The sequence below is a fragment of the Dermacentor variabilis genome, chromosome 5 (genome assembly GCF_050947875.1).
Source record: "Dermacentor variabilis isolate Ectoservices chromosome 5, ASM5094787v1, whole genome shotgun sequence".
Classification (NCBI taxonomy): Eukaryota; Metazoa; Arthropoda; class Arachnida; order Ixodida; family Ixodidae; genus Dermacentor; species Dermacentor variabilis.
In genome coordinates this window covers 173,807,409-173,831,070 of record NC_134572.1, presented here as the reverse complement: position 1 = coordinate 173,831,070, position 23,662 = coordinate 173,807,409, and the positions used below count along the sequence as shown (strand labels likewise).

The window sequence follows — 23,662 nt, the reverse complement described above, 5'->3', positions numbered from 1 at the left end:
ATTTCATGAGACGTAGGGGCAAGCATAATTGACTCCATCAAGCTATTTATACGTACGCAGTCACTGGAACTGCCATGCCGTCCTGAATAAACACCTATTTTGATGAAGTGCCGATTCATTGCTTCTACTAAATCGTTCCCAGTTAGAAGCACATTGTCAATGCAGATTTCTTTCACACCACAGTCAGCTTGGTTTCTTGCTAATATGTTGTTTAGTAGCACCCATGTCTTCTTGCTGTCATTTTGAATGTCCTGGAATTTAGTTTGGAAATAACTGGACTTTGCGTATTTTAGATCCGAGTTCAATTTGTTTCTCAGTTGTTTGAATTGATTCAGTACGCATGGGTCTCGGGGTTTAAGAAACTGTTGAAATTTTCGGTTTTTCTCTTTCATTCTTCTGTACAGCTCACTAGTAACCCATGGTTTTCTAATCCGTTTACCTTTCTGGGCACTTTCTCGGAGTGGAAAGTCCAAATTGTATCAATGCTGAAATTTCATCAAAAAGACCTGGTAAGCCAGTGTGGCATTGCGTTGCTTGAACACATCATCCCAGTTCTCTTCCGCAATGTAGTTATGAAACGTCATCAACGTTTCTTCAGTTATTGCTCGATACGAAATTTTTTCTTGAGGAAAAACATAATTTTTCTCAGAAGGAAAGCCCAAGCAGAACACTGGCAAATGATAGCTGATGTCATATCTGAGAACACCAGGCATCATTTATGTTGGTGACACACACATCAAGACACATGGCAGTATCTACTGTGACCCTGGTTGGCAGTGATATCAGATTAGAACAGGCATAGGAATTTAGTACGTCATGAAAGTCTCTTGCACATGGACTATCTTATAATAATAATATCAAGTTCTTTATTTGCATAATAATCAGGTTACAAATGGGGATTATACATACATACAGAGGGAGGTCCCATAGTCAATAGACTGTACAGGGGACCTCCCATTACAAATGAGTAGGATATATGAATACAAAGCAGCTATATGCAAAGACAAAAGACACCATGTTAAGTTAGTCACTAGCTTACGCAGTAAAATATTTAACGAAACAAAGCACTTATTAATATAATGATAACGATCAAATTGTTATATTGAGTGCAAAAATTTACGAAGTTTTGATTTGAATGTGTAAAAATGAGAGAATATCCTAATATGACACGGTAATGAGTTCCAAAGCAATGTGGCTGAAAAGTTAGTAGTAAATTTACCATAATTAGTTCTAGGTTTTGGTAGTAAATAGCTGTTGGTAGAAGCGAAACGGGTAGACGTGGAAAATGGATACTGGCTGGTAGTAATTATAGGGAACGGGAGCTTTCCGTTAACAGATTTATAAACAAGTATTCCAAGTGAGTATTTATTTAGTTTCTGTATCGATAAAATGCCGTTAGATCTGAGCAATGGAGATGCTTCCGATGTGTAGCTGCTACGTGTAATGATGCGAATTGCTTGATTTTGGGTATGCTGTAGTGGAGATAAATGTGTAGAATACGTGTTTCCCCATGATGATATGCAATAGTTAATATGCGTGTGAATAAAAGCGTAGTAGAGGGAGATGAGTGTCTTCATATTAAAGAAATTTCGAACTTTAATTAATATTCTAATTCCATATGCTGCCTTCTTTGTTAAGGATAAAACATGCTCGTCAAATTTTAGGTGTTTATCTAATATGACGCCAAGAAACAGTGCACTATCAGTAGGATAAAGTACACCGGAGGCAAAGGTTAGCGATGGATACACTGAGATATGTTTTTGTTTAGCTGAGAAGATGACGAAGTTAGATTTGGCAGTATTAATGTGTAGTTTGTTAAGTTGGCACCAAGTTATAGTATTTGCCGCGTCGTGATTAAGCTTACACATCAGTGAATCAAGACTTTTGTCTGAGGAGAAGATGGTAGTGTCGTCAGCGTAAAGGATACAGTTAGAGGACTTTAGGTACTTTGGGAGGTCATTAATGTATATTAAAAACAAGAGAGGCCCTAATATAGATCCTTGTGGTACACCAATGTTAGTTGTTTTAGGGTGCGAGTAAGTGCTGGAGATTGATACAGTGTATTCTCTATCTTTCAAATAGTTACGTAGTAATTGCAGTGCCGGGCCAGTTATACCAATAGAGTCTAATTTAGCAAAAAGGATGTTATGAACAAGTGAATCGAATGCTTTAGAGAGGTCAATAAATAATGCACCAGCGAAATTTCCAGCGTCAATTGCCTGCCGAATCTTGTCTGTTAGAAATATTAATGCCAAATCAGTTGAGTAACCTTCCCGAAACCCAAATTGATTTGGTGATAGGATGCAAAATTTTGATAAATAGCTTGATAAGCGTGTTACGATTAGTTTTTCGATAATTTTACTGAAGAATGAAAGTATAGCTATAGGGCGGTAGTTAGATGTTAGACGCTTATCTCCCTTCTTGAAAACAGGGATTATTTTGGCTTTCTTCAAAGAACTTGGATAAATTCCTGTTTTAAAGATAAGGTTCACTATGTGACAGAATGTTTCAGATATTAGGTAAGCTATCGTTTTTATAAGAGAAGGGCTGAAGTTATCAAGACCAGGTCCTGTATTTTTTAGACTGGAAATGACTGTGACTATGTCTTGAGGTGTTGCGGGATAAAGGAAAAAGCTATGGGGCAAACGGGGGTAAGTCTCGGTCAATGAATCTTCACACTCTTCATTATCTGCACAGAAGGAATTAATGAAGGAGTTTGCAATGTCCAAGGGAGTATCAAGGAGAAGATCCCCCGACTGTATCATAGTTATTTCGGAAGTATGGTTCGACCGACCTAAAAAAGAGTTTAATACGTTCCATTGCTTTCTGACATCATTACCTGCAGACTTAATTTCATTTTCATAATACGTCGTTTTAGCCTGTTTGAGCAGTTTTCCTAGTAAGTTAGAATATTTGTTATACCTTTCGTGAAGTGCTGTGTTAAATGGCTGTTTTTTTGTTTTTCTGTAAAGGTTATCTTTTTTCCTTAAGCAATTTAGTAAACTGGTAGATAACCATGGGTTACGAGGAGCTGAAAACGTTTTTTTACAATTCATTAGTACCGTGGAATCTGAAATAGCTTTAGAAATTATTTGTGAGAATGTATTATAGGCAGTTTCTGGGTTATCACATACCATTACTGGGGACCAGTCTGAAGCGGCAATTATTTCAATAAAAATTGACGAATTAAATTTCTTTCTGGTGAAGTTTGCATCGGTAATGCGAGCAGTAGAAGTTAAGCGCACGAATGTTGGGTAATGATCGGTTATTGAAGCTTCGACCACACCACAGTCAGGGTTAGTAAGAAGATTGGATACTATGTGGTCGATAAGCGTGCCCTGTTTATCCGTGGGACAACGAGTCGGAAGAGTAATTAGGTTTTCATATCCTAACCCATTGAGGCAGCTAACGTAGTCATTAAGTAGTGTATTGGATGTATCTAAAAGGTTAATATTAATATCACCCATGATAATGACATTTTTCTGTTCGAATGTTAAATTATGTAGCAAATTACCTAGGGCTAAGCAAAACGCGCTTCCAGATGATGAGGGTGAACGATAGATGCAGCCAACTATTAGGTTTTTCTTATCTTGTGAAAAGAATGTATCATCAAATTCGACCCAGACAGATTCACAGTTCGCCACGTTAAGTGTCAAGTCAGATCGCCTGTGAAAACGCAACTCTGAGGACACAAAAATAGCAGCACCACCATGATTACTGTTATCACGGTGGCAGTATTCGGCTGAGTATGAAGGAAAGCAATACAAGTTACTGTGGGAAGCGGAGAGCCAGGTTTCACTAACGCAGATAACAGAGAAATTATGACGGGTAGATGATAAAAAATTTGTGATGCCATCCATGTTTTTTTGCAGACTTCGCGCATTGAAATGGATTAGTGAACGGCAGTGCGATGAAAAATAAGCCTCAAGTTCTTCAGGTAAAAAGTACGTAGCCATTGGACAGAATTTAAAAATTGAAAGTTGGAAGGCTTATGCAAAGTTAGGTAATGATAGATAGATCAGAATCAGAAGCGATGCGAAATACCCTACTATCGGGAGATTTCCGCACTTTGATTTGACAGTTTTCTGTCCAGATGAACTGCCAACCCCTTTCCTTCTTTAAGGCAAGCGTCCTGGAAAACAAACGCTTATTGTCTGGCGATAGATGCTCATTGATGAATATCGCCTGCGAGTGCTCTCCTGAAAACCCTATACTTCGGGTATTCAGTCGAGCCTTTCGCGCCTTCTTCATGAATTCAGTTTTTTTTGATCGAGAGCAAAACCGCACGATTATATTCTTATGGCCAGACTTTGCTGGTACGCGATGAACTGTGTCAACATCTATGGCTGAGACTGTGCAGTTGATTTTGTCGGCGATGGCAGTCAGGATTGCGGTACAATCCTCCCCCTGGGTACAGGGCACCCCCTTTATTTCTAAGTTATTTAATCTTGAGTATTGCTCAAGGTCAGCTACTTTCCTTTGAAGGGCCTCGTTTTCTGCTTTCAGAACGCGGTTTGCCGCAGATAACTCAAGCTGTTGAGATCGGGTTGACTCGACTACTTCGTTTAGAAGCTTTAGGCTGTCATCCATGCGACCAACTTCAGTTCTCATCGTACCGATGTCTAATCCTGTGTCCTGAAGCTTAGTTTGTATGCTAATGACAAGCCGGTCGACCAATTCATTCAACCGATGTTTGAATATAGCTTCTAGCTCGTCCATCCGCCTACAAAGTTCAGCATTTGTCGGCATTACGAGGATGGCTAAATAGTGAACACAATGCGAGTACGGTAACAGAGAAAAGCAATAGCAGCAACAACTGTAGCAGCAGCAGTTGCAGGACTTAAGAAATTCTAAAAAAACATATCGAGAGTAATAAAAGCAACCGACCTGTGAAACCAAGGAAGTTTGCTTAGATGCGTGCTTGGGAATGCAACTGCTGCTGCTACAACAGTGATGCTCTCGTCGGGACGGCTTTTATGGCAGGAATCCGGACTGCGTAGAGTGCAGCTTGGGGGTGGTTTCAGCGGAGTGCGCGCCGAGATCAGCAGGGTAGTCAGCGCCGCGCAGGCACGTGTACGATGCAGGGATGACCAGCCAGGTAGTCACCGCAGCTATCCAAGGGACAGCCGATGCAGCTAGCCTGTGAAACCAAGGAAGTTTGCTTAGATGCGTGCTTGGGAATGCAACTGCTGCTGCTACAACAGTGATGCTCTCGTCGGGACGGCTTTTATGGCAGGAATCCGGACTGCGTAGAGTGCAGCTTGGGGGTGGTTTCAGCGGAGTGCGCGCCGAGATCAGCAGGGTAGTCAGCGCCGCGCAGGCACGTGTACGATGCAGGGATGACCAGCCAGGTAGTCACCGCAGCTATCCAAGGGACAGCCGATGCAGCTAGCCTGTGAAACCAAGGAAGTTTGCTTAGATGCGTGCTTGGGAATGCAACTGCTGCTGCTACAACCATATTGTCCTATATTGTCGTCACCAAGAAGGATAAATGATTTTGTTTGTAAAGTCTGTAAAGTGTGTAGAGCATTGTTGATGAAGTTGATAAATTCCATCGATTTGCCTGCGGGTGGTCTGTAGATCGCGCCAACAGTGACGTTCGACAATTTGACAAACAGGCTTTCAATATCTTGATCGCATCTAGTCAGGTCACTCAGCACGTCACACTGTACACTCTCCTTTATAAAAACTGCTATACCACAACCCCTTCTTATATACCTACTAAGGCTTACGCACTTGTAACCAGGAAGGTGCGGCACCGTGTCTGTGTGTGTTAGCCAAGTTTCTGTTAATACTATTGACGAAAATTTAATGTTTAGGGACTGAAGAAGTATTTCAAGACTGTCCATTTTGTTTCTTATTCTTCGCATGTTTATATGTATAACTGAACATTGTCTTTTGTTTGGCCTGTGTTTTTCGTTAAAACTTTGTCAATGGTAATACTGGCAAACATTTTGTCCTGCCATCATTTTTCTGAAGTGTGTCGAACAGGTAGGTGCACCATTATCCTTAGTTTACGTTCTCCAGGTCAGACTGCTTAGCAATTCTGATAGCATCCGCGCCCTCGTCTTCTCGAGCAAGGATTTTCCCTCCAGAGCAACACACGAACTTTCATCCTGCAGACTTTTTCTTGGAGATCGCAGTCCTCAGAAGCATTTTGTTTAAAATGGTCAAATGTTCATTCACATATACCTCTGTAGTCAAGGTCTTTCGTAGTTATCCTTTGTTTTTTGCTTTCTTGCAGGATTGCATTTCGCTTGGTACGCTGGACAAAACGAACCACTATGTTTTTCTCCTCTGAGTTGTGTACAGGGACGCAATGACAAACGTCAATATCTGTGTCAACGATTGGCTCACCCAAGAAGATGCCAATTTTCTTAACGGCCTCTGTAGCATCTCCTTCTGTTGGCACACCATTGATTTCCGGATTGTTAGATCTCTGATGCTGTTCCAGCTCTTCGACTCTGTTGCTCAATTTGCGGTTCTCAGTGCTGTAAGTTCTGCATTTCTTTTCCCTAACCCTTGAAATTCTTTTCGCAGTTCCTTCAACTCTTGCTTAATACTATTTACACCATCACATGTGTTATTGCAGAATTTCACACTTTCAAAGGCCTGAGGTCAGCTTGAAGTTCGTGCTTCAAGTCATCAAGGGCCTTAAAAAAATCTTTGGCGTCCTTAGTCATAACTAGGTCGAAAGCGGGCAGCTAAGACAAGTAGGGAAAGGATACAAGGACAGCGCGCAGTAGGCTCTCGTTCAAAGAGAAACAAGGCGACACTCGTGGCGCACGTTGTGTTCGGCAACAGTGCAAGGATAGTAAGGATTTACTTGAGGATAACAAGTAGCCTCACCTGCAGTGTAACAGGAAAAGATTAAGTACGTGTTTCCTGTGCACTAGCAGAAGCTGACTTTCCATTTGTGGATTTCACCCTCTCTCCTTATGACAGGCTGTGGGACGTACCAGGAGCTCAAGGAAGGCTTCTGCATGATATTTCACGCTGTGCAAGCTGGGGAAATCAGACCATTGGTAAGTAATGGCCTCACCTTTGTCCTGTCAGAACTAGCAGGAAGAAAAAAAATTTGCTTATTTTGGTATAATGTCCATGCATAAAAATCATGTTTCCGCTCTGATAACTCTCATGAAAAAAAGAATGTTTGAATAATTCAAAGGGAAACTGAAAGCAGACACAGAGCAATCCGATTTGGCAGACCAGCCTTCTAGAAACTGCAACTTGGGATTTATGCCAAGAGATTACTCAGTTGTGGGGAAATGGCAACCGAAGGGTTGTCACATGTACGCATTTTTAGTTGCTCACAGGGAACCGACACTCTTATGTACTAGTTTCGCTAATGATCTCAATGATCATGCTCCATCAGGGATTTTGGAGGTTGTGCTGGGCCATGGTGTTGCTGCATAATTTTGAGGCGAAGGCCTTGAGATCTCTATGTTTCAAGGGCGCGTTGTGAGGTACAGAAAATCGGAGCACTAGTGCCACTGCTTGTGCGTTCGTCGTTGTCTTCTTCCACATCACTGCCACATTGATGCCACTGATCATGCCAAAAAAAGGCACAGTTAATTAAAGTAGCTTTAATTAACTCTTTCCTTACCATGGGGAAAGTAGGTATTTTTGTAGATTACACCAGATTTTCTTTTCTGAAGGAACTACTGCACTTTGCATTTTATGTAATACATAAACAAAAAGCATAATGAATGCACTTTTTACGCATAAATGTTTTATTAACGAGATATATGTCATAAAAAAGATATAACTTGCCAGAATCAAGATTGTGGGATTTGTGGGATAACATTGAACAAAGCTTGTAAAGACACGCTTGTATCTACTAAGAAAAATGTTTAACAAAAATTGTGAGATATACAAAATGTATTGCCGTCTAATAGGCACTATCTCTGAAAAAATTAAAATTTTTTGTTGAAGAGGTATTCCACTACAAAAATTTAACTGCAAGCACTACAGTTAAGCACGTCAGATTGTGGCTGCCGATGTTCTGGGCTGGTCTGTGTCGTCATCGCTCCCAGATTCTAAGTCTGACAAGAAGGCAGCATCCTCAGACTAGCTGCTGCTTGATCCATTGATAAAATGAGCCGTAGATGCAGCGGAATCACGAGATCTGCGATCTTTCGAAGCACACCTGTCACTCCCAGAGGCAGCCATTTTTGCTTCCAACTTTGACAATTGCTAAACTTCGTAGCGTGTTAAAGAATTACTGCCTATCGGGAACACATTGAACTGTTTAGAAAACAAAAATATGGTTCTCCTCCTTCACGTTCGATGGCGAAGTGTGTTCATGAGCAGTGCAAAAGGTCTCGAAAGCGGCGTTTCAAACATTTGGTAGCGGGCGGCCAGTCTTGCTTTCGACTTTGACAATCGTGAAACTTCAAAGCGTGTTCAAAAATTACTGTCTGGCAGGAAAAAAAGCAAACTGCCTAGAAAACAAAAACATAGTTCTCCTCCTTCACTTTCAATGGCGAAGTGTGTTCATGAGCAGCGCAGAAGGTCTCGAAAGCGGCGTTTCAAACATTTGGTAGCGGGCGGCCATTCTTGCTTTCAACTTTGACAATCGTGAAACTTCAAAGCGTGTTCAAAAATCACTGTCTGGCAGAAAAAAAAAAAAACTGCCTAGAAAATAAAAACATAGTTCTCCTCCTTCACCTCCAATAGTGCAGTGTGTCCGAGAGCGACGCGTAAGGTCTCGAAAGCGGCATTTAAAACCATTGTTAGACGACTAACGATGCACAATGGGCGCGGTACAGAAAGAGTTAAGGCACTTGAACCCATAGCCTTTGGTTGGAGAAAACAATGAGAAATAACGACGCATTCAAATCAGAATTTTAAGTAATTTAATGGATGCCTATTCAGGGTGCAGACTTTTGCCTTCACCCTCTTTGGCATAAGCTAAAATGGGTGAAATCTTTGAGTATGAGGTCCCACACATAGAGGGCGCCACACTCATGTAAAGTGGAGAACAGCGTTTAGAGGTAGCACCAATGGGTCCTGCTCCAGCATAATCTACTGCAATTGCGTTGACTGCATTTTGTGGTGTTAAAATGAAATGGAATTAACTTTGTTATAATAGCAATGGTTGATTGCAATATTCCAGTTTTTACCGTACATGTTGACATTTGGGTGCTATTGTTTTATGCGGAAACTTCCGTAATTTATTCATCACCCAGCCTTAACCATGGTGTGACATCTGAAGATGGCTTCATCCTGTAGGGCACACTTGCAGTAAACCAGGTTCCATCTGCTCCACCTCTGCAGTTATGTGCCATTGGCGACAAGTGTGGCAGTAGCTGAAGCTGAAATAAAGGTTTCTCAAGGTGTCACATATTCCAGCGAGCACATGGGTTTTTCAAAGCAGATGCTGCAATTTTATTACTTTTCGAAGACAGTGTCTGCTTTGATGAATTGTAGCACCATTTTTGCGTGTATGTGTGTTTTTAGTGTCTTATCTAACCTCTTTCGTGGACCAATCACGGGGATAGTGTGACCTAAGAAAGGTGACTGTCTGGTTACCGATGGTTACAATGATGGTGATGATGATGATGATGATGGTAGTTTGTGACAGAAATTTGAAAGGTGGTTCAACTGGTAGTTGATGTTGATGGAATGCGATCGCTCCAGTGCAGCTCTCACAATAAATCATATGGTTCATACACCCCGTTCTCAGCCCTTAACTCACCCAGGAAAACATTCTTTATTACTGTACTTATTCAAATCTAGGCCGAAGGTTCTTTTTAAATAATCATATGCCAAACTGTAGGGTTGGCTTAGATTCGAGGATTTTAAAAAATTCACCAGGTTGTAATTTAAGATGATAAATATGGTGCATAGCTAGTGCCATCTAGAAAAGTCAGTATTGCAGCCGCTATTAACTGCACCAGTAGCCAACTGAAGTACACAAGCGACATCGCTATTTTGACGTATTTCGTATCGGCATGCGGCGTGGCCTATAGTGTGGCATTATTGTAATAGCACAAAACAGGTGATGCCACTATGGTGCCGCCTTCAACCGAAAAGTTGTTCTAGCCGCAGAGGCATTGTCAAACATTCAAGCCGGGCGGGACTTCAGCATCGATGAGAAAAACGTCCATCGTTGGAAGGGGCAACGGGGAATGCTTGTTGTGTGTGCTGCAATGAGGAGATGACAGCAATAAGGAAAATAAGCATGCAATAACAGAGAGGAGCTGTTATCGAGATCGCGCCGTGCTTCGATGCGTGCAAGCAGTGCCGTTATGTCTGCACATGCATGGGCGTGCGGACCCGAGCTTGTGCGTGTCCGCAAGCTTGCGTGTAAGCTAGCAGCGATGAGAACGTAAGAGTGAGCTCAGCATGTTCATATTAAATAAATGCTTCACTTCACTTTCACTTTTCTTTCTTAAAGACCCTCGTGTGAGGGTATTACATAAGGGGTGGGACAAATATAGGTTAACAACAGAATACAGAAAAAATTGTGAAATAGCTATACAAACAAAAAAGATTATTTTGATGCAAGCACACACGTAATTTGGTTATGGAACATAGATGGGCATGTGATGGCAGCATGTTCTTGGGGAAGGCCGTTCCAGTCGCTAGCAGTCCGAGGAAAGAATAACGAAGAAAAAGTTTTTGTGCGTGCTCGTGGTCGAGATACCTGCTGCTGATGTCCGGTGCGAAGAGAGAAACGTGGTGGGGGAGGGTAGATGTAGGGTTCCTGTGATAGCTCGGAATAAAAGAATTTATGAAATAAGCATCATCATCATCATCAGCCTGGTTACGCCCACTGCAGGGCAAAGGCCTCTCCCATGCTTCTCCAACAACCCCGGTCATGTACTAATTGTGGCCATACCGTCCCTGCAAACTTCTTAATCTCATCCGCCCACCTAACTTTCTGCCGCCCCCTGCTACGCTTCCCTTCCCTTGGGATCCAGTCCGTAACTCTTAATGACCATCGGTTATCTTCCCTCCTCATTACATGTCCTGCCCATGCCCATTTCTTTTTCTTGATTTCAACTAAGATGTCATTAACTCGCGTTTGTTCCCTCACCCAATCTGCTCTTTTCTTATCCCTTAACGTTACACCTATCATTCTTCTTTCCATAGCTCGTTGTGTCGTCCTCAATTTGAGTAGAACCCTTTTCGTAAGCCTCCATGTTTCTGCCCCGTATGTGAGTACTGGTAAGACACAGCTATTATATACTTTTCTCTTGAGAGATAACGGCAACCTGCTGTTCATGATTTGGGAATGCCTGCCAAACGCACTCCAGCCCATTCTTATTCTTCTGATTATTTCCGTCTCATGATCCGGATCCGCCGTCACTACCTGCCCTAAGTAGATGTATTCCCTTACGACTTCCAGTGCCTCGCTGCCTATTGTAAATTGCTGTTCTCTCCCGAGACTGTTAAGCATTACTTTAGTTTTCTGCATATTAATTTTTAGACCCACTCTTCTGCTTTGCCTCTCCAGGTCAGTGAGCATGCATTGCAATTGGTCCCCTGAGTTACTAAGCAAGGCAATATCATCAGCGAATCGCAAGTTACTAAGGTATTCTCCATTAACTTTTATCCCCAATTCTTCCCAATCCAGGTCTCTGAATACCTCCTCTAAACACGCTGTGAATAGCATTGGAGATATCGTATCTCCCTGCCTGACGCCTTTCTTTATTGGGATTTTGTTGCTTGCTTTATGGAGGACTACGGTGGCTGTGGAGCCGCTATAGATATCTTCCAGTATTTTTACATATGGCTCATCTACACCCTGATTCCGTAATGCCTCCATGACTGCTGAGGTTTCGACTGAATCAAACGCTTTCTCGTAATCAATGAAAGCTATATATAAGGGTTGGTTATATTCTGCACATTTCTCTATCACTTGATTGATAGTGTGAATATGGTCTATTGTTGAGTAGCCTTTACGGAATCCTGCCTGGTCCTTTGGTTGACAGAAGTCTAAGGTGTTCCTGATTCTATTTGCAATTACCTTAGTAAATACTTTGTAGGCAACGGACAGTAAGCTGATTGGTCTATAATTTTTCAAGTCTTTGGCGTCCCCTTTCTTATGGATTAGGATTATGTTAGCGTTCTTCCAAGATTCCGGTACGCTCGAGGTCATGAGGCATTGCGTATACAGGGTGGCCAGTTTCTCTAGAACAATCTGTCCACCATCCTTCAACAAATCTGCTGTTACCTGATCCTCCCCAGCTGCCTTCCCCCTTTGCATATCTCCTAAGGCTTTCTTTACTTCTTCCGGCGTTACCTTCGGTATTTCGAATTCCTCTAGACTATTTTCTCTTCCATTATCGTCGTGGGTGCCACTGGTACTGTATAAATCTCTATAGAACTCCTCAGAATTTATGAAATAAGCATAATCTAGCAATGTGGCGACGAAGTGCAAGAGTAGGTAGGTTGGACTGCTATTTCATAGATGATATGCTGATATCAAAAGAGTATGCGGAATGAATGAATCTAGTTGCCCTGTTTTGAACTGATTCAAGTGAATTAGCAAGGTATACATACTTGTTTCGGAGACCAGATGGGCGATGCATATTCTAATTTTGATCAAACTAGTGATCTGTATGCGAGTAGCTTAACATGCTGGGGGGCGGAGTGGAGATTACACTTTAAGAAGCCAAGCGTATTGTTAGCAACTGAAATAATATTCACGATATGGCTATTTCACGTAAGATCATGACTAAGATGAACACCGAGATATTTATATGATTGGACAGGGTCGATTACTGTGACGGTGGAAAGATATATGTTTGTATTTGTTTATATTAAGTGCCATTAGCCAGTCGTTGCACCAGTTTTGTACCAGATTTAGGTTATCTTGTAGGAATTGCTGGTTAAAGGTGTCAGTAACTATTTTGTAAATAACGCAATCGTCAGCAAACATCCGAATATGGCAATCTAATTTCTGAGGTAAGTCGTTAATATAAATTGAAAACAAAAGAGGCCCTAAGGCACCCCTGAGGAAACAGGTAATAAGTTAGACATTTGTTTATTAATGACGACTGATTGGGAGCGGTGGGTCAAGAATTCTTTTATCCATGCTAGTATGTCACAATGCAAGTTTAGGCAGGAAAGTTTCAGAAATAGGCGGTTATGGGGTACCGTGTCAAATGCCTTAGCAAAGTCGAGGAAGATTGCGTCAGTTTGGAGGTTAGCGTCAAGGTTGGCATGCAGGTCGTGAACGAAAATGGCTAGTTGAGTTTCACAGGAGTAACCTTTACGAAATCCATTCTGTGATGAATGAAATTATTTGAGTCCAGAAACTGCATTGTTAGAGAGTAAATGACGTGTTCCATGAGCTTGCAGGATATGCTGGTAAGTGATATGGGGCGGTAGTTAAGTGGTGAATCTTTTTTACCCGACTTGTGGACTGGGACAACCTTCCCCACTTTCCAGTCATGGGGTATGATACCTGTAAAAATGGACTGCGAGAATAGCAAGCATAAAAACTTGGCAGACGTATGGCGAGTGTTTTTCAAGACCTTTGTGTTGATTTCATCAATGCCGGTAGATGAAGAAAGTTTTAGCTTATCTATAAGAAGGGATATGCCACTTTCTGAGAACGTAACGGCTGGCATTGCATTTGTGAGGTCACTCACTGTCTTGAGGGGTGGTGGTTTTTGTTCTTTAGTGATTACAGATGCAAAGGCAGAATTAAATATGTTAGTGCACTCAACGTCCGAAATAACACGTCCAGCATCGTCAGTCAGGGTAACAACGCGTGAAGATTGGGGGTTTAAAAGCTGCTAGAATGTAGTCGGGTTATCTGTAAGTATGTTCGGTAAGTCGATATGATAAAGGGAACGTTTAGCGTTTTTTACTGCGACCAAATACGCCTTTTCAGCAGCGTAATATTTTTCCCATGCGCAGTTTGTTCCGCTCAGTTTAGCACTGCGGAAAAGGCGTTTCTTTTTACATTCTAGTCTTCCCAGAGTCTTGGTGAACCATGGCTTGTAGTGGTTAGCGCGGAAGCTGCATTTGGGGGTATATTTATTAGTCAATTCATTCATTTTATGTTTAAACATTGACCAGTTTGTGTGGATGTCTTGTTCGTCAAGTGACTCCTGATGTGATGGGAAAAAGGCCTCCAATTCCGCGTTGAAGGCCTCATAGTTTGCTTTGTTGTAAAGAGAAATTGTTTTTTGGCAAGTTGCTTTTGTTATTGGGGTGAAGTTAGAGCATGCATAAATGACTTTATGATTGCTGATTTCATAGAGATAAGTAATAGCGTTGAGGCTGTCGGGGTGGCTAGATAGTGCGAGGTCAAGGATGTTAGCAGTATCTCCAGTGATGCGTGTAGGCTGGGTTACTAGTTGGGCTAGGTTAAAATTTAAGCAGACATCCATAAATTCACGAGATTCATCCAGTCTAAAAATATGTCGATGAGGGGCACGCCAATTTATGCCAGGATAGTTGAAATCCCCAAAAAGAAGGATTTGTGCCTTAGGGTGTCTAGTTTTAAGTTCGTTTAAGATGTTGTGCAGTTTACGGGGGAATTCGGGGCTATTATGGGGGGAGTCTATAACAAACGCCAATTAATATAAATACTGGTGTGGCGCGACAAAGGACCCATAATATTTTAAGGTCTGATGAGATATTGATGTGGGAACACTGTAGCTGATTGCTTGTAGCAATAAGGATGCCACCCCCTCAAGAGTTTGTGCAATCAGCATGGAAAAGATTAAAGTTTGGTAGGTTGCGAAGAACTTCAGCGTTGCTTATATTATCACTCAGCCAGGTCTCTGTTAAGATGAGCAGGTTGCTGCCTGTTGAAGACGGGAGGCTGGACACAAGGTTGCTCTTTGAAATCAGGCTGCGTATGTTGGTGTAGATAACCGAGAGGCAAATATTATCTCGAGGGGTGGTATCGCGAAGATTAGGTTTGTGACGATGGCGAGGTAAGTGCTATGCTATTTCCGTAACCATTTCCATGGCAGCATCAAAGGTGTAGCGTTTCTTTCCGAGAAACAATGTCTTGTACCGCAGGGAGAACGGTCCGGTTTTTGCTTTTGCAAACGCGACAAGGTGTTTGCGTGCTTTGCTAACAGGAAGGGAAAAGTCTTTTCCGATGCTAAAATCGGTGCTCTTTAACTTGGGCCTGTTTGAGAGGACAGTTTATTTTCTTTTAGAGGACAAAAATTTCACTATAACCGGCCGTTGACGGCCTTCTTTGTAGCGGCCCAAACGATGTGCACGCTCAATTTGACACGGGTCCAATGTTATCCGTAATTTGTCTCGACAATGGCGGATTAGTAATTCTTCCGATTAAACGAACGTTTCGCGCGAATTAGAATCTGAAAGGCCATAGAATATTAAATTGTTGCGGCGTGACCTATTTTCGGTGTCATCTAACTGAGCTACCAGGTTAGTCACAAGATCAGCAGTCTTAGTGGATACAGATTGGGCACTGTAAATCGGTTTTGAGAGCAGACACACCCTGGAAAACACTTTCTAGGTCTGCTACGTGCTTGCTCAGATCAGAAATGGTGATGTCAATAGAACACATCTGACGTTTAAGGTCCTGTACATCGATGATTATTTGGTCCTGACCGGTTGACAACGTCTCCAGATTAGCAAGAATACAGTCCAATTTGTCAGGACCAGGGTTAGTCTCTATATCGCCCGACAAGAGCACGAGGGATTTTATAGCACCAAAACATTCACCAGCGACAAAAATGCAACACTGCAGGCTCGGGAGCTGTACCAGACAGTAGTTATTAGTTTTTTTAGTGAAAAGGCAGTATGGTTTACTGACCTGCATTGCGAAAGTCAGTGGATGAGGAGGCTGTGTCATGGCACAGCTGCCGAGCCCACAAAGCGCAGGCGGGAGGCTGTGCTCTTTATATGCTGGCGAGAACGATGTTGTCGCTGCCGCTTGCGCTTTCCATCCGGTGTCGAGGATCCAGTGAGGGAGCGCGGCTTTCATTGATGCTTCCGGGGCGCTCAAAACAAAGGCTCCGTAGTTCCCGTTGTAGAACGGCATTTCCAGCTGCGATAGGACGACCGATGAAACGTTGAAGAGTGCTGGCAAAATGTAGGCGAAGGTAGGCACGAGTACCTGCATTGCGAAAGTCAGTGGATGAGGAGGCTGTGTCATGGCACAGCTACTGAGCCCACCTCTTTTCATTTTCTCTTCATTTTGTGAATGCTGTCTTCACTTTTTGGTCTGCCTACATTCAAGCTAAGTTTTTTATTTTTTCTGGCTTTGGACATTTGGGGGTCGGCTCAGAATCGGGGCCGGCCTCGGTTCGAACAAATACGGTATCGACTTCAACTAGAGGTTGAATCGCATCACAACGTTTTGCTCACATATCTGCTGTACCAATGAAACTCTGCCCAAATTTATGAGAGTAAGTGCAGGTGCATGCATGAGAATATGCAATATTTGCGAACCCACAATGTGCCCCATACAATTATTTGCATACCACTGATGATGAGCTCGATCTTCTCACGCAGTGGTGGAAGTGCGTGCATTTGGTGTGATATTCACATTCGGTAGGAGACATTCTTGTGCATCACTTGCGCTTAATACAACAGCCCTGCTCGTTGCAGTAACTCTGTGGCTGTGGTGTTGCGTTGCTGAGCAGGTTGCGGGTTTGGTGCCCGGCCATGATGGCTACAGCTCTATTGGAATGGATGCAAAAGTGCACACGTGCTGAGCCTTGACTGGGCATTAAAGAACCTCGGGTGGTCAGAATAGATCTTACTGCAGCGTCCATCGCAGCTACAGGGTTTTTGACTCATCGCAGCTACTGTGTTTTTGACTGGTTTTTTCGTTCAAGTATGTACCAACTGGCCCAGATTTCAACCCTTCTACCGGGCTACTTCGCCAATGAAATGAACTCAATCAGCAGCAGCCATTCACTGATATGGAAACAGTTGATCTGTTCAGCAGAGAAAGCCTTGTGAGGCGATTCCACCTCACAAGAAGGGAAAATGGAGGGAAAATGCATTCCAGTTGAATGTCAACATTATACATGCAAGCTTTGGCCATGCCACACATCATGTGAGACAAGACGATCTGAGACACATGCAATGAGGAGACAGTGAGAATAGTGATGCAATAGCAGGCACGCCACAGATGAATTTTGTTTGTTGGTCAAGCCGTGTGCTGCTGCTGCTGTAAAATTGCTGGGTGAAGTTTTCAATTCAGTTCAGTGCAGTTTTGTTTCCTTCAAGGAAAGATTTCTGGACTAAAGGTTGCTTATTGAGCCTGATGAAGTCCAGAAATATCATAAGGCAATGTGACATTTCCAGACGTAACATTCAAAACGCTAGATATTTGCACAGAAAAGCAATGTAGTGAAATAAGTACCATAATATTGTAATACGAACATACAAATGCTGTATCCCTATCATTTGCTCAATAACACTGGCGGCAATGATGATGATGTCGAAAGTGCAAGCAGTATCAAGAAAAGAAGATTGAGCTTAACCTGAATCTGCTCTTTGATTGAGAATGACACTGTCTCTTGTAATTGAAATGATGTAGCTATTCCTCTATCAGCTCGTCATGAGTGAGAGGCGGGGCACGTGTGTTGCAAAGACCACGACGCCGATGGCTGGAAAAAAAAAGGAGCAGAAAGAAGAGAGCTAGTGTGTGAGCGGAAAGAAAAAGAAGCGAACGGAGAAGTGGCACGTGACCACGAGGATAAAGTCAAGTAGAAAAAGAGAATGTACTGAGTTTACAGGCCAATTCTTGGCCAATTCCCCATAGTGGGTGTGAGCCACTCTCCGAGGCAGGCAAGCAAGCAAGCAAACAAGCGAGCACGTGGCAGGCCAGTGGGTGACGTGGCATTTGGCTAGTGCGGCCGTATCCCAAGCCATGCTCTGGAGAGGGGACCCACCGGCAACACACCGGCCTGCTGTCCCCCTAGAGTGCTACGGGGCATTGTAGTACCTGAGCAGGTTCTCGCTGCAGCTCCAGCCCCGTCCTGTGCCACGAAGGCCCGCCCAGGCTGCAACACGTCACCACTCGCTGAACCCCAGCCTGTGCAACAGGGGCTACCTACTTGATTGTCAGCCCCTTGACCTGTGCCATGGTGGTTGCTCGTGGACTGACACAGTTGAGCTAGGACGACCTAATGGTCAGGACTTTGCAGTAGGACTGTGTACTAGGGCTGCGTAAATATTCGAAAAGTTTGAATGTTATCGAATATTATGTTTTTAATATTCGTATTCGACTCGAAAGATAGACATTCAAAAATGTTAGAATATTCGGTTGGATACGAATATTCGAATCAAATCGAATATATTGTTGGGTGTGTGGGATCAAACGTGGTTCTTAGCATTTGTTTCTGTCTAATCTAAGAATATTGTGGCAGTCTTATGCTGAATTTTGTGATGATTTCGTGCTGCTAGCGAAATTTCACCTGTAAAGCACACTTATCCCGTAAACGTATAAACTGTGCGGGAAAGCCAGCCTCTCAGTAGCAAAGTGCATGGGTTTCTGGATAGCAGAGATGCACTTTTTAGAGCGAAGCTGTGTATGGCTGGGGTTCCTTGCATTTTTTTGTTCTGCGCAAGCAAAAAACCTTGGCTGATCCCGAAGATAGTGCAATACCAGGCCGACCCGTGGCAGTGGTACAGCAGGCTTCAAGCACTTTGCCAACTTGCAAAAATAAGTTTAATATCTCGGGTCCAGATGCAACTTGTATCAGATATTAAGCTGATAAGGACAGATGCTGCACTTTGACCTGCATCGGCCATGCCTACGTTTTCACTGCCCTCTCTTTGTCAGAGTTCCCTAGCGCTTGCGTATCCGCTTTCCTTTCCTTCCGCTCTCCCGTAGTGGCGGTCCCACCGAGACATCATGCATGTCTAGTTTCCCTGAACTCCTCGGGGAAGCGGTCTCGTTGTCCATGCGAATGTATAACAAAATCACGGTAAATGAGTTCGTACCTTTGTTTGAAATTCTGTGTGAGCTCTGTGTCGGGTGCTAAACAGCTTCGCTGGTCATTCACCTTCACAGAATAAAATGGCTCATGATTTTTCTTTCTTTCTTTCTCTCTTTCTTTCTTTTTTTGTTTTTGCAGCACTATCCCGAATTCTGAGCTTACTGCTTGACAGGAAGTGCGATGAGTGACAGCTGGCACACTGTCATATGCCTATGAGTTTACGGGCATTTGATGTGTTAGGATAAGGCACAGGCTGGAAAGGACAACTAGTGGGAATTGCTGAATTTCCCAAGTTAACGTGAGCCAAATACACAACCTTTTAGTATAATGGCTTACTAGTCTAGCTTTTTTAACATTGAATTTGCAATTTGCAACATTGAATTTAGCATTAATTGCAATGTTCCAACGTAACAGACTAATCTGACTTGCTAATGAATGCATGCACATATGATTATTCGTATTCGATTCATATTTCAAAATTCTGATATTTGCACCCGCCTACTGTATTCATATTGTCTAGGTTTTTGTTGTTAACATAGTTGCAGTGTTTGTTTTATAGTTGCATTGTATCATGCATTTTCTTTAATTATATATCTGTTTCTTGTGCATGCAACTTGTCCCTGTCTGTCTCTAGTTGGCCGGCATTTGTGACATAGCTCCTGTATTTATCAGCCACGACAGTTATGTAATACATACAAGCATCTCACTTAGCACATGTCTAAGCTCATAATTCGTACCAAACATTGCACACAGTTAACATATGCTATAGAAAATAAAGAAAGCACCTAATTGTTGTATACTTTACTAATAATATTCTGTTGGATGGCCCCAGGGGAAGACCCATTATGTGGTATAAAAACTCACACCACAGCCGATGGGTCAGTTGGGCACTGTGTGGAACTAGCTGCGTGTGTGTAATTTTTTCAGGACCGCCGACCATGCTCAGCATCTCCCTTTGCAAACAGTAGAATAAGCACATTAAAAGAGAAGAAAGAAAAGTCAGCATTTCATATGCATTACATGTTCTGAACAACAGAACCATTACATACTCAAGCTTGCAAAATATTGTAACTGATCGTTCTTTGCAAATTGTTTTGTGTGATTGTTCTTGTTCACCTAGAAGACCTTATAGCTTGGCTAGTTGGTAATCCATCTTGGTGACCACAAAAAAACACTCACTGCACCCTTAATCTTGCGAGGAATTCCCCCCCTCCCCCTCGTCCCCCTCACCTTCTCACTCAAGTGCTCATGTAAGAAGCAGACATGCCTTCTTAGGTGTTTGTGTGTGTGTGTGAATGCATTTGCTTGTGCACTTCAGCTGTCGACAGATGCTCTTGTCCAGCTTTTGTGTGTAGAACATCTTATGCCATGTCATGTGTGAATAAGAGCGGTGTAACAAAGACCCCCTCCAACTGGATGCAGATTGTTCCCAAGAACGCAACCACGGTGGGTGCCTACCTGCGAAACATGAGCCCTCAGTTCCGGCCGGAGGGGACCATGGGGGGGCTAATGCCGGTGCGCATGCTGGCTGAGATCGGGCTCCAGAAACTGCAGCGAGATTTTGTCAATATCTTTGTCGGTAAGTTGCTTGCTCTCTCTCTTGCACAGCCAGCACCGCTTCTTTAACTGTTGCAGAAGATAATGTAGCAGGAGCGGCAGTTTAGTCTCTAGAATGGCCTTGAGGGAAGCAAATTTTTTTCATATCTGGTGTGGGGATTGAGGAATGCACTGGCTCCATTGTGCGGGCATTCATCTTTTCTGCCGTCCCTACGCATCGCCCCTTTTTCACTCATGGCGGTTGTCAGTGGTGCTGTTCCACTCGCGATGGTTTGCGGTGGGTGCGTTCATGTCGTAGGCAGTCACTGTCGGCTGCTCGCAGTGGGAGCTCGGCAATTCACCTCCGGGACAGCACTGGGTATGTATGTGCTTTCCTCTCATCCGCCGACACCTTTGTGTCTAGGACTTGAACGTGCGCACTGTGCCCTTGCCCGGGCAGTGAGCGCGTACTTTGTGTTGATCCTATCCCGACGCTAAGCCAAAGAGGGGTGCCTAGGGCTCGCACGAGGTCAAACTACACCGAGCCGCACTTATGAGAGGCCCAAGCCGAAGGAGATTGCCCAAGCGCTCGTGAGTTGGCCCATTGGTTATGGCAAGAGCAAGCAGCATACCCGCCAGGACTTTTCCTAGTGGCATGTCCCAGCTTGAGCCTTTGCTCTTGCAGCAACGTGCTAGCGGTGCCCTTTGATTCACGCACCACCTACGGGACCGGATGCTTATGCAGTGTTGGGTGCCGCTGGAGACAATAAATGGTTTCCGTTAATTCGGGCCAATCCTGTGTTCTCTTGCATGCGTAGAATTCAGTAGGCCCTAGCAGCCTGAGCGTGCCCGCAGCAGCTTGCTATATGTGATGGCTGACAAAGCCCTGTGGCTCTCCAAGCTTGAACCCATAGTGGTCAGTACTCCTGTGAGACCCTAGGACCCCACAGTAGTATTGCAGCAATTGCCATGATGTTCATTGCTCTGTCCACTTGTGAAGCAGTAGTCAAACCCAGATCTTGGATCCTTCAGGGCAGTATCTTGAGTTGAACTAGTTTGTCATCATGCATAGCGAAACCACTTGACTGCACTGAGGGCCTGGACGAAATGCCCGTGTTGTTGTACGTGTGTCGTCTGCATCTCTAGCATAGTCAAGTGCTTTCACTTCAAGGCACAAACTCATAACATAACAAGAGCACAAACTACCGTCACTGACTGATAATTCAGACAGGCTCAATTGCCCGGACTGCTTTGCAACGCAGCCACTGGCCACTTGGCCTTAATACATAAGGATGACCAAAATTTCAAACACCTTACGGCACACTGTTCGATGATTCAGACTTCATCCGCACGAGATGAGCAGATATAGCAATATTTTGGCTCTGATATGTCGCCAGCATTGCCACATCATGGTCGTTGGCCATGTTGCCGGCACCTCCTTGAAACTGAAACTGGCAAAGTCAAGTTAGTGGAGCATTAACTGCACCCAAACCCCAGGACATGTCAAGCCTGGCAAGTGTAATTGTAAAGCTGTATTGTCGTGCGAGTTGCGACTGTGTTAGTTTCACACATCTGGCATTTGTTCGTTCACATGTTACAGTGAAACCTTGTTAATACATACCAGGGTGTAAGAAGGGATAACTAGAAGCTAAATGGCACAGTAAAACCTCGTTAATTTGATCCTCACTAATTTGGAAAATTGTATCATTCAGACTCGTCCTTCGGTCCCAGCAGGTTTTCGCCTTATTTATTGCAATCAAAATCTCATTAATTTGGACGTATTTGGCCACACATCGGTTAACTTGGACAACTCTATGAGCTCGGCGAGTGTTACCAGATTACGAGATTTAATCTTAACAAGGATTGTTCACAAGCTTCTATGAAACATGATGCTCACGCGTGAGCAATATTTCTTGTTTGTTTCCTTTGTGGCCAGCCAATTTCTCAGTTGCGGTGGCTTGCACTGTGGGCTCAATTCGACGGCGTGCACCGCATACTGCTGTGAAGGCATGTGTCAAGGCAACATTTACGCTATTTAAAGTTTTGATATCTCCGAAAAAGCTCCGTTGCCCTTTCCCCACCCCTGCACGTCGAAGCTCCCTTCTCCCCTCCTTCATGGTCTTCCATTCTCGTCTTTACAGGTCGCCATTTTGTGTTGAGTAGTTAGCGAATAGTCCATGTGGCGCTGGCAAACTGACTGTGTGAACTGAACCACGAATGCCCATAAGATGTCTATAGAATGCTAGGTTTTAGAGATTTGAGATGTCGAGTAGACGTCCTGAATTCTCCCAGTGGCATTCTACGGATGCATCCAGATCATAAACTTTGTATGTTACAGGGATGTTAAGGGTGGGTGTTATGCCTGACTAAAAGGCATCTGTCCTTGACACACTGACATCTATAAAAATCTCCACAGGATATTTAAGAGCACTGTTCCTGGCTCCCAAAATTAAAAAAAAAGAAATATACAATAAAAAAATTTCATGAGCACTCAGCCAGCCAGTGCAGACTACCAGTGGCTGGCTGAGCTCCTATGAAATTGCTGCAGTGTGAAAGGGAGAAACCTTTAAAGTGTACATGTTGGTGTCTGACTTAACAGGAATAAAATGTACACAGCAGTAATGTTCTAAACATGCTGGCCTAGAAGCAGCTGCATTGCACTGCCTGCTATGCTGAACACACAACACAGATCTAAATCTTCTTTTTTTCTTTTATTGAAGAGCCCGAGCAAAGCTATCACACATGGTAATGTGTTGAATATACGTGAAACTTATGACACATTAGGAGATCTAGTGACACTCAAGATGCCACATTATTGCACACATTGGCAACTATGCAATTAACTAGCATTATCGAAATTTAGCTATTGACATTCAAAGTTTAGGCTAGCATAACAGGCGCTTGTCATGACGAGGTTATGTGCAGAAATAATCTGCTAACATTTTGTTGCAGAGAATGACAGCAGTGGAACACTACAAAATGTTTCTCCAATGATAACCATAAAAGACGGGTCAAAACTACCTCAGAACTGGCTAAATGACTAGAGGACAAAGTGGTAGATATAGAAACAATGCAGTATCACAAAAAGAACAAGTACACAGACTTGAATGCTAAGTGGACTGGATTAAATGAAAATTTCCAAAGCAATACTTGGTTAAGAACGTCAAGCTTGACTGCACCTTAACAGCTAAGTTTTAGGACTTGGTTGCAATTAAAGATTT

General features: G+C 43.3%; 1 protein-coding gene and 1 pseudogene across 1 annotated transcript in view; one reads left to right on the top strand and one right to left on the bottom strand.

The window, feature by feature from the left end:
• The window catches only part of Zwilch (zwilch kinetochore protein), a 94,654-nt gene that overhangs the window by 34,149 nt on the left and 36,843 nt on the right, over positions 1-23,662 (top strand). The window contains exons 11-12 of the mRNA XM_075693762.1: positions 6,946-7,025; positions 20,328-20,484. Coding sequence (XP_075549877.1) covers positions 6,946-7,025; positions 20,328-20,484 — 237 coding nt within the window. The remainder of the gene's footprint in view (positions 1-6,945; positions 7,026-20,327; positions 20,485-23,662) is intronic.
• On the bottom strand, positions 18,538-18,717 carry LOC142583832 (U2 spliceosomal RNA; annotated as a pseudogene).